General features: G+C 49.3%; 1 protein-coding gene across 1 annotated transcript in view; it reads left to right on the top strand.

Annotated features, from left to right (window-relative positions):
• carmil1 (capping protein regulator and myosin 1 linker 1) overlaps positions 1 to 12,077 on the top strand; it is a 175,194-nt gene that overhangs the window by 76,591 nt on the left and 86,526 nt on the right. Inside the window, 4 exon segments of the mRNA XM_084311676.1 lie at positions 8,532 to 8,607; positions 9,454 to 9,542; positions 10,992 to 11,086; positions 11,869 to 11,955. Of these exon segments, the coding sequence (XP_084167802.1) occupies positions 8,532 to 8,607; positions 9,454 to 9,542; positions 10,992 to 11,086; positions 11,869 to 11,955 (347 nt within the window).

Raw genomic sequence — 12,077 nt, 5'->3', positions numbered from 1 at the left:
AGCATTGGACCAGAGGTATGGGCGCATATGGGATTACGTGATCCAGGAGATCCGACACATCGACCGCTTACCCCCAGCAATAGACAATCGAGCACTGGACGACCTGTCCATCAGAGTGCAGTCCCTGGTAGGGATGTTGGGAGCGCAAAGAGAGAAGGGGAAGTATGAACTTTACGCCAACTCAAATGTGGAAAGGATCCTGGAGAAGCTGCCGCCCGCTCGTCAGGAGCGCTTTAGGTGGCAGAGGGACCACAGAGACCCGAATGGCCCCGAACCGAACCTCCTCGATCTAGCAGACTTCCTGGCGAGAGAAGTCAGCAGCCTACGGCTAGATACATTCGGACGGAGCACCCCTGGCTCCAGAGAAGGAACCAGACGACTAAATGATGGAAGAAGATCGGTGACTGTGATGCACCAATCGGAGTCAGTACCGAGCAGCAGGAGCCACAGTACCCCCTCCAGAACGGAGAAGTGGAAGATAGTGTGCCCCTACTGTGAGAAAGAACACTGGCTAGCGCAATGTGACTCCTTCCCCAAGCTGAACGCGGAGGAAGCAGGTCAATGGATAAAGTCCAACAAGCGCTGTTTTCGCTGTGCGCGCTCACACATGGCAGCCGAATGCCGCTTAAAGAAAAGGTGCACCAAGTGCGATGGAGCCCATCTGGACATACTTCACGACAGTAACAGACGGCGCCCTTCACCTGCACCATCCAGCCGCAAAGCGAGCGTCATGTACATCGATCCCGCCAGCAGCAGTGGAGCCCGAGTACTCCTAAAAGTAGTGCGTGTGACACTAAGCTACCAGAATAAAGTCCTGGACACTTACGCCGTCCTCGATGACGGGTCAGAGAAGACCCTGCTGCTCGCCTCCGCTGCGGCCCAGCTAGGGCTGCGGGGAAGCGAAACCCAAATGACAATTCGGACAATAAGACGAGATTTGAAGACGATAAAGGGCGAGAATGTCTCATTCTCTATCGCAGCAAGCGGCCAGCCTGAGCGACGGTACCAGATTGCAGACGCTTTCACCAGCCAAGAAATAGGACTGTCGCGGTACACATACCCCGTCGCCAAGCTGATGGAGAAATATGCACATCTGCGCAAGTTACCGATCCCGCTCATAGACAATGCTATGCCGACCCTGTTGATAGGCTCCGACCATGCAGACCTCATTGTCCCGATAGACCGGGTTCATACCGGACCCCGAGGCTGTCCTGCAGCAGTCGAGACCCGTTTGGGATGGACTCTCCAAGGCCCGCTCGCCAAATCTCTCAACCGAAGTACAGCCACTAGATGTCTCCACTCCCGAGTCACAGAGGGAGAAACCGCACTCCTGCAACACGTAGAGCGGCTATGGAGCTTGGAACAAATGCCCTTTAAGAATGGAAAGAAAGACATTCGCTCTAAAGATGACATTTACGCCATTCACCTCCTCGAGACAGGGACCAAGAGAGTCCCGGTCAACGGCGTGTTGAGATACGCCACGCCACTCCTGCGGCGAGAAGGAATGCCTACTTTCCACGCCAAGACAGACGCCATAGAACGGTACCTGCTGAACACGGAGCGGCGCTTAGCCAAGAACCCCGCCCAAGAGAGTGTATACCGCGCTGAGATTGAGAAGCTCATCACAGCGGGACACGTCACAAAGATGGACATTAAAGAGGCTGACCAGACCACTGAATCGTGGTACGTGCCCCACCACAAGGTCCATCACAACGGTAAAGACCGCATAGTATTTAACTGCAGCTACCAGATCGGATCCCAAAATCTGAATAAAGAGTTACTGCCCGGTCCCACACTCGGCCCCTCCCTACTCGGCGTTCTACTCCGCTTCCGCCAGGAAAAGGTGGCCATCAGCGGGGACATTAAAGGAATGTTCCTGCAGGTGAGATTAGTAGAGGCGGACAAGCCCCTGTTACGGTTCCTATGGAGAGAGAAGCCAGGAGATGAGCACCCAGCCATCTACCAATGGGAAGTCCTCCCCTTCGGAACGACGTGCAGCCCCTGCTGTGCGACATTTGCACTACAGAAACATGTAGCAGAGGACCCAGCAGCGGACGAAGAGGTCCGACACAGCGTAAAGAACAGCTTCTACGTAGACAACTGTCTACAAAGCCTTTCAACCCAGGAAGAAGCCGAGGCTCTCCTGATTAAACTCCGCGCCTCATTGATCAAAGGCGGCTTTGATCTCAGGCAGTGGGCCAGCAGCGATCCGCAAGTACTGCGCAGCCTCTCCTCCGAGGACAAGGCAGCCAGCAGCGAGACCTGGATGGCTACAATCCCGGGAGAAGCCCAGGAGATGACCCTGGGATTGGTGTGGCGATTCAAAACAGATTCGCTTCACTACAGACACAAGCCCCTGACTACGGAGCAGGGAAGGCCGGCGGCGGCGCCGACCACCAGACGGAGTGTGTACACAACACTCGCCCGACAATATGACCCGCTAGGATGTATTCTACCGTACACCACCAGGGCAAAAATGATTGTACGAGCATTGTGGGACAAGGACCAGGGCTGGGACGACCCCATTCCCGCACACCTTGCATCCACCTGGAGAGAGTGGGAGATGGAGCTCCACTCACTCCCAGGCGTTAATATGCGCCGAAGCTACTTCCCACCCACGGTGAGGCCAGAGACAGGTAAAATGGACTTACACGTCTTCAGTGACGCCTCAGAGGTCGCATACGGATCAGTAGCCTACTTGCGGGCCCAAGACCAAGGGGGAGAGATCTACACAGCATTTGTCCTCGCCCGCTCGAGAATAGCCCCACGCAAGCAACAATCTATCCCACGTCTAGAGCTCTGCGCAGCCCTAGCCGGAGCGCACCTAGCCACGCTCATCCAACGTGAGCTCACCATACCGGTGTCTAGAACAATCCTGTGGTCAGATTCCACGACGGTACTCGCCTGGATCAAATCGGACTCATGCAAGTACAAAGTCTTCGTGGGAGTCAGAGTCACCGAGATTCAAGACTTAACCGAAGAGTTAACCGGAGAAACAGAGTGGCGCTACGTTGATACAAAACAGAACCCAGCTGACGTCATCACCCGGGGGATGCCCCTGGATGACCTCACCCGTCGCAATGTCTACAGTGACGGCCCCGCATTCCTAAGACTCCCGGAAGGACAGTGGCCCATGCCTATCCCGAGGGAAGCAAGTCCAGAGGAGGTGGAAATTAAGAAGTCTGTGTTCTGTGGATTGAGCACCGTAGCCTCCACCGACCCTAACATAAACGATTGCACGTCCATAGAGAGTGCACAACAAAGAACATTCCTGCGGTACCACCCGGAGTGCAAGTCCCCCGCTGATATGTCAGCAGCTAACTACGAGGAAGCAGACTTGCTTCTACTGCAGCGAGCCCAGAGAGACTCGTTCCCCGATGAATTGGCCTGTCTACAGGGAGGAAAGCCCGTCCCATCCGACAGCAGATTAATTCACCTGCCCCCCGAGAGCGACGCTCACACCCTCATCAGAGTGGGTGGTCGCCTACGCAGAGCCCCCAATCTACCGGATGACATTAAATACCCGATCGTATTGAACAGCCGACACAAGGTCACAGAGCTGATTATAAAGAAATACGATGAGGATGTACATCACGCAGGAGCAGAAAGAGTCTTCGCGGAAATCAGACGTCGTTACTGGATCCTACAAGGAAGAGAGGCGGTACGACGCTTCCAACGAACATGTCTAGACTGCCGCAAGTGGCGCGCGCAGCCCAGCATACCAAGGATGGCTGACCTTCCTCCATGTCGCCTCCGAATCGGTGACAAGCCATTCCACTCAACGGGTATGGACTGCTTTGGCCCGCTGCACATAAAGAAAGGAAGAGGAACCGAGAAGCGGTGGGGTATTGTATTCAAATGCATGACCACCAGAGCGATACACATCGAGCTTCTCCCGACCATGAGCACAGACTCATTCCTTATGGCCTTCCGTAGATTCATATCACGGAAAGGAAGACCGTCTACCCTATTGTCCGATCATGGGACAAACTTTAAAGGCGGCGAAAGAGAGCTGAGAGAGAGCTTCCAAGCTATGGGCCCAGAACTTAAGACCCACCTCGCTCCAGCACAGGTTGATTTCCAATTCAACCCCCCAAACGCACCCCACTTCGGTGGCACTTGGGAACGAGAAGTGCGCTCCATAAAGACAGCCCTGTACGCAGTACTTGGGGCCCAGACTGTGGCGGAAGAAGTCCTAATGACAGTCCTCACGGAGATTGAGGGAGTACTTAACTCGAAGCCCCTCGGATATGTCTCCAGTGATGTGGCGGATATCGACCCAGTTACCCCCAACACACTCCTGATGGGGCGGCTAGATCCCACATTACCCCAGACAATGTACCGGCCTGAAGAAGCGAACGGCCGACGAATGTGGAGGTACAGCCAAGTATTAGCCGACAAGTTTTGGAACAGTTTCCTACTGCACTACCTACCGTCTCTACAGACCCGCCAGAAGTGGGTAAAGGAGAGAGACAATTTGACAGAAGGAACAGTCGTCATGATTATTGATCAATCACTGCCCAGAGCTATGTGGCCGGCCGGCCGCGTAAGCAAAGTGATCACCGGTGCCGACGGCAAGGTCCGAGCAGCTGAAGTGCTCGTCCAGGGTCGCACTTACACCCGTCCCGTGGCAAGGCTCATAGAACTGCCTCGACTCCCAGACACAATCGATGATGACCATGACCCTACAACCCTATGACTTTGTGAAGTTGACTGACCCCTACAGCAAACCCTTATGTGTAAATAGACAACGCGATTAATCTGTCTCCGTTTAACTGATTAGGTCTGGGACCTATTCAGGGGGTGGCTGTTGTGAAGGGCCAGATTAAACCGAATATATATATTTATTTATATATATTTAATTGTATTTGTATATTCTCTAATATTCCCTGATATCCCTTGTATATTCCTTGTACAATATGCATTGAATATCCATTCTAGCCTACTGAACATCCCATAATAGTCTCCATTCTACTATTGGTCGAGACCTTGGTGCCAGGCTGCCATACCCCTCAGACCCAGTTCAAACGTACCGCTCGACATGTACGAACAAGTCCTAGTTCCGCGTAGGAATTTGGCTACCGCACCACTAATGGGACTATTTGTTCATAGTGCGTATATATACTGCGCTACTAAAGTAGGACTTTCTTTTCGGTCCAGTTTCTTACCCTCCAATAGAGTCACAGACGTAAAGCCTCCCCGCGATGCCACGTGTGGGAGTAAGGCCAAGTTCGGCCTACCATCGGTATTGAGACATCGTGTATATTAATATTTGAATAGTCATATTTGGCACTATATCGTCGAGTTGGACGTAGTCTATTAAGCTAATAATAGTCTGTTAATATATAGTGCTTCGTGCGGTGAGAATACTACCGTAGTCAGTACCCCATCGTTTCGGGCAGAGAACTGGCTGCTTACCCAGGGTGGTTGACCCTATGTGAAGCTGCACCCGAGGAGCCCCAGAGCCGACGAGCGAGTGGACCTGTATACTGGATTATTCTACCGACGACAGCCCGCCTTCCCAGGCACGGATTATGCTTTGGATACTTTGATTATTCTATGGATAAAGACCCCCGACACTACCGTGTGTTGGAACCCCCCCCCCTGGAGAGGACGCAAGGTGAGGAGACGCTCTGCAAGACGAGGTCTCTCCACATCTCTCCCCCGTGGACCGGAGAGAGCCGGCCCACAAAGAGTCCACCTGCTTTCATCTGTGGTCCAAGGATCGCCGGCGCATTGAACGGCACTACAGTGGGTTCACCTGGGATACCCTTGGCCGGACGAGGCAGCTGGATTCTACCCCCCCCCCTCCTACTCCTGTCGGCTTACAAGCGACCGGATTAACCCCCTCTAGTGTATCCAGCCTCAAGTTCTTTAAGTTCAAGTTCTTTAATAGTTGTCATACAGAAGTACAGAATACTTTCATACAAAATGCTTCTTACTGTTACGCTCCAGAGACTGTGCTAGACAAGATAGTATCAAATAACATAATAACATAATATAGCATGAATTTAGAAGAAGAAAATGAGGTCACAGTGTTCGGTATAGACATATGTACAATGTTCTGAGTTACCATATAATATACAATACACAATACTATGCAGTGTACTAATGTACAGTACTATCTAGTGCAAAGCAGAAATGGGATGAGGTACAATTTTAGGTACAATTTACAGTAAGGTGTACAGTAAGGTGTGCAATCCTTCATCCATAAATATAAAGTGTGGGGAGTGGGTGCTACAGTGTATTTGTTTAAAGTGGGTGTGTGCTATAAGTGTGTGGAGTGGGTGCTACAGTGTGTTTGTTTAAAGTGAGTGTGTGCGTGTGGATGTGTGTGCTATGTGCGTTTGGTGGTTGTTGTTGTGTAGTGTTCATTCATTGTTCGTTTAGCAGCCTGATGGCCTGGGGATAGAAGCTTCTTCTGAGTCTTTCTGTGCTCGCCTTGAGACTCCTGTATCGCTTGCCTGACGGCAGCAGTTCAAAGAGGCAGTTGTTCGGGTGACTGGAGTCTTTAATGATTCTCTTAGCCTTGCCCTTGCAACGCTTGTAGTAAATGTTCTGGAGGGTGGGGAGCCCCCCTCCAATTGTGCGTTCGGCTGAACGTGTCACTCTTTGTAGTCTGCTTCGGTCTTGTGCAGTGCTATTCCCAAACCAGGAGGTGATGTTGCCGATCAAGATGCTCTCTATTGTACATGAGTAGAAGTTCTTAAGGATCTTCTGGCTGACTTGGAACTTCCTTAGGCGCCTGAGGAAGTAGAGGCGTTGTCGTGCCTTCTTCACAACACTGTTAATGTGTGTGGTCCATGTCAAGTCCTCGGATATGTAGGCTCCGAGGTACTTAAAGCTGTTGACTCTCTCAACCGGTGCCCCGTCGATGCTGAGGGGGCTGTAGTCCTTGACCCCCGACCTCCTGAAGTCCACAATCATCTCCTTTGTTTTGCTGACGTTCAGGGAGAGGCTGTTTTCCTGGCACCATCCCGCCAGGACCTTGACCTCTTCCAGGTAGGCCCTCTCGTCGTTGGCAGAGATCAGGCCCACCACCACTGTGTCGTCAGCAAATTTGACGATTGTATTGCTACTCCGCTGAGCCACACAGTCGTGTGTGTACAGGGAGTAGAGGAGGGGACTCAGAACACAGCCCTGGGGGGCCCCTATGTTGAGGGTGATGGATGAGGAGGTGCAGTTGCCTGCTCTCACCACCTGGGGTCTGCCAGTCAGGAAGTCCAAGACCCACTGGCAGAGGTCATAGCCCAAGCCCAGGTCCCTGAGCTTGGCTATGAGTATGGAGGGGACTATGGTATTGAATGCCGAGCTGTAGTCGATGAATAGCATTCTCACATAGTTCCCCTGCCTCTTGTCCAGGTGTGATGCTGCTGTGTGCAGCACATGGGATATGGCGTCCTCCGTGGACCTGTGGCCTATAATCATTAAAGTATCATTGCTGTTATTCCTTAACTATTCCAGGTCGTATATTTACCACCTGCGCCTTCAGAGATTGGACATTATCTATTGATATACCGACGAATACTCCTTGCCATAAAAGTGCATACTATTTCAATTCATAAATGTAATTAAGTGATTAAGTGCTTATTCTACACACCATCGCTGTGTAGGAAATAAAGACCTGTTTCTAATTCGTACATTTGTGTTGGATCCGTTTCATCTACGTGAGAGTGTTCATGATAATATATTTATGCCGTGTACTGGGTGGCCGAATATTAAGTACAAAGGTAGTGGTAGTAAGTATCATATCTAGTAATACAGTCAGGGAATTGTACCCCTCAGTTACAGTGTCCCTGATATAACAACTTCTCAGATGGGTGTCCCTGATATAACATTTTCTCAGATGGGTGTCCCAGATACAAGATCTTCTTAGATGGGTGTCCCTGATACAAGATCTTCTTAGATGGGTGTCCCTGATACAAGATCTTCTTAGATAGGTGTCCCTGATACAAGATCTTCTCAGATGGGGGTCCCTGATATAACATCTTCTCAGATGGGGGTCCCTGATATAACATCTTCTCAGATGGGGCTCCCTGATATAACATCTTCTCTGATGGGGCTCCCTGATACAAGATCTTCTCAGATGGGGCTCCCTGATATAACATCTTCTCAGATGGGGCTCCCTGATATAACATCTTCTCAGATGGGGCTCCCTGATATAACATCTTCTCAGATGGGGCTCCCTGATATAACATCTTCTCAGATGGGGCTCCCTGATATAACATCTTCTCAGATGGGGCTCCCTGATATAACATCTTCTCAGATGGGGCTCCCTGATATAACATCTTCTCAGATGGGGCTCCCTGATATAACATCTTCTCAGATGGGGCTCCCTGATATAACATCTTCTCAGATGGGGTCTGGGGCCAGATGTGTATGGATTTGTGGCTCCTTGACACCAAAATGGTTGAGAACCACTGATGCAGTACATGTTCCAATTGACAACAAATGTTGTCTGTTGTCTGTCGTTGTTCTTTGGTTTGTTTCCAGTTGAAATGTTGTCACAGTCTGTTGTTTGTCGTCTCCAGGGACCTGGTGGCCATCGTCTCGGTTCTGGAGTACAACCAGTGGTTCACCAAGCTCTCCACCAAAGACTACAAACTGGTATCTGGAAAACTATGAATACATTTTTTAATGCAAAAGTCCACCCTTGAACATAATTCATGTTTCATTAATGTAATCCTAAATAGTTCCATATATAATTCTGATTGAAGGTAAATATCCAATGCACACCATTAGTCCTCAGATACATTTTCTTTAATTGAATACATATAATCGTATAAATCGTATAAAAAAAGAAAGGTCCATTTGAACACACTTGGTCTGGGCTGGATTACTTAGAGCTGTACCGGGTAGTTTTTTCACGTTTGGGGTCGGGGGGGACTAATCTCTGAAAAGTCCAAATAAAGTATGATATATCTTTAGTATTGAATATGAATAATGAAGTACATTACAACGAAAATATGTTTGGCATTCAACCAGAGTGTAAATGTAAAGTCCAAAGCACACAGCATGAATAACCAATATGCAAACATTTTTAACTAGTTATTGTAGAGGTAATCTGTCCCTCTCAAAGCTACCTGGTGCAGGTTTAAATCTGGAACGCTGTATTGTTGCTGCTCTGGCTGACACCACAAGTAGCACCACTGTGAACAAGACACACTTATATAACTTATATAATTATGATTATCAACCATTTTCTTATCTGTGATGGACTACTAGTTGTTATGCTTACAAAGAAAAATTCAACTATCCAATATGATAGGAATAATGTTTATATATTTGAAACGAGGACCGTGTAGACTCGAACAGTCACGTGGACAAAGCATCACACGCTGATCATCACACGCCACACAACGGAACCACGGGATTCAGGGTGTAAACCGGGTGCAGGGGTCCTTTCAGCGGCCGCAGCCGTGGTGTTGAGATCCTGTTGGTTTTCTCCTCCAGTCGACGGACGTGTGTGACCAGGTGCTGAGGGTGGTGAGTCGCTCCGGCCACCTGGAGGAGCTGCTGCTGGAGAACACCGGGCTCAAAAGGTGAGATGGTCAAATAACCAGAATCACAAATGAGACCGCATTGATTGGGCAACATTTACAGACGATGGAGATTGGCGTTAATGCATGTTAAAGGAACACGGATATCTGGCTGCATGTTAGCCTAGCTTAGCACAATGAATGGAAGCGGACAGGACCGGTTGGCCTTCGGGAGAGGTGTTAGTTGGACAATGCGTAGGCTACCCGTACATGTATCTATCTTCTTGTCTCTCTCTGGAGAAGACGGTAAGCTAATTTCCCAAAATGTTGGCGTGTTCTTTTAATATAAGATGAGATATTCCTTTATTGAAATGTGGGCATCATAGCAGCATGGTGTTACACATTATCATGCTACAGTTATAGCATTGTATTGCAGACTAACGGAGCATAATGCGCACAGTGCCATGAGTGCATGTGTTTTTGGAATGGGGTGAACCCCTAACCAGGGCAGTGATAATGCCATTTCCACTATAGTGCTCTACCCTACTTCATAGTGCACATCATTATCACAAGTTATGAGTGTGCCACAATTATGAAATGTTTTATTAATGATTAATGAAAAATGTATAATCAATCGATGCTGAATTGTCCGCATCGCGATGCATCTTAGAATCTAGAAATTTCAACACAACTAGCACACACAGCATGGTCCTTCTGACAAACAAAACCGCACTCTTCTGTCCACGAGGGCTGGAATACCCGAACTTCCTTTACTTTCGCTTTATTAGCTAGCTGGGTGGCCATCATGACATCTATGGACTGTGATCACCATGGGCATTGCGAGCGTGAGGCCGTAGGCTGCCTTCAATCAAACAAAATGTTTTAAAGAAAAGCTGCTAGCTCTCATAGGGATGTGCAAAAAAGAACCTGTGGGAGGATTTCAACAAGATAAGTCCCAGGCGGTCAGGTGGCGTAGCGGAGATTGCGTTCGTCACCAACGCTGGATACGCTGGGTTCGCGTGTTCGAATCCAGCTCCCGGCGTTGTCACCAGCTTGGCTGGCCGTTCACACTAATACAATTGGCAGTATTAGGGGGTGGGAAAGCTGGCGGGTGGGTCCTGGGTGTTGTGGACAGCGACCCCTACAGTTTGGTCGGGGCGCCTGCTCAGCGAGGGTAGGATCTGGAGAGAGGTAGTGCGGCCTCCCACACGTTACACTCTCCCAGTGAGAGTCTGCGCTGCCAGGCTGGCTGAGTGCACATGCGTCGGAGGAAAGCATGTGACAGTCTCCGGCCTCTCGGACCAACAGTAGGGGAAAGTGCGCAACAACCAGGAAGGGGGTTGGGAATTGGCATAACGACTAACAGTGGGATGGGAGAAAAAATCGGAAAAAAGGAGGGGGGAAAAGATAATGAAAAAAATAAAAACAAGATAAGTCCAGCGCAAAATATGAAAAGGTTGCCGCCGACCCCTGATCTAATGTGATGTCATTTTGCCTCCTTCTCCTTCTCAGTGACTTTGCTCAGAAGCTGGCGAGCGCTTTGTCACACAATGCTGCCTCTACCCTACACACACTCAACCTGGCCAGCAACTCACTGGAAGACAAGGGTAACACACACACACACACACACACACACACACACACACACACACACACACACACACACACACACACACACACACACACACACACACACACATACACACACACACACACACGCCCTACACACACACACACACACACACACACACACACACACACACACACACACACACACACACTCTACACACACTCAACCTGGCCAGCACACACACACACACACACACACACACACACACACACACACACACACACACACACACACACACACACACACACACTCTACACACACTCAACCTGGCCAGCAACTCACTGGAAGACGAGGGTAACACGCCTGGCCAGCAACTCCCAAGATTAGAGACATTACATTGAATCAAATCCTTTATTTAACCAGATAAGCATCATTGAGATTAAAATCTCTTTTTCAAGAGCGATCTGGCCAAGCAAGGCAGCAGAAAGGTTCAACAAAAAAAAGAACATCACAATAAAATACAGATAAAACATTCACAGCAAGCTCCAATTTCAGGCAAGTTATCAAACACAGTTGCACATTGACTTACATTTGTTTCCTAGACCCACACCTGAACCTTAACTTTATGAAATACATGCCTTACCCTAACCATAGCCCAACCCTAACCTTAACCACTAACCCGCAAATCTGCTACCTTAAGTCGGGAAGAGACACAAACGCTGACACCATGTCCACATGTTTGGACTAGGAATTCTGTCCATTAGTCCAGACTGGTTTGTCTAGAGCTGATTGTGCCTTTGGTTCTATGGTTCTGTGCAGGTGTGTCTGCTCTGAGCACCCAGCTAGCTAAACTACCAATGGGCCTGAAACACCTGAACCTCTCCAAGACCTCCATGTCACCTAGAGGTAAGAGCACACTGTGGAACAATAAATATGATATATTATTCATTTCCTTTGAGAAGATTGCATAATCTTCTCTACCCCCCTCTCACCTAAGTGTCCTATGATATTAACCTCAGTGACTACCT

This window comes from Notolepis coatsorum (assembly GCF_963971535.1).
Source record: "Notolepis coatsorum genome assembly, chromosome: 4".
Lineage (NCBI taxonomy): Eukaryota > Metazoa > Chordata > Actinopteri > Aulopiformes > Paralepididae > Notolepis > Notolepis coatsorum.
This window is presented reverse-complemented; position numbering and strand designations above follow the sequence as displayed.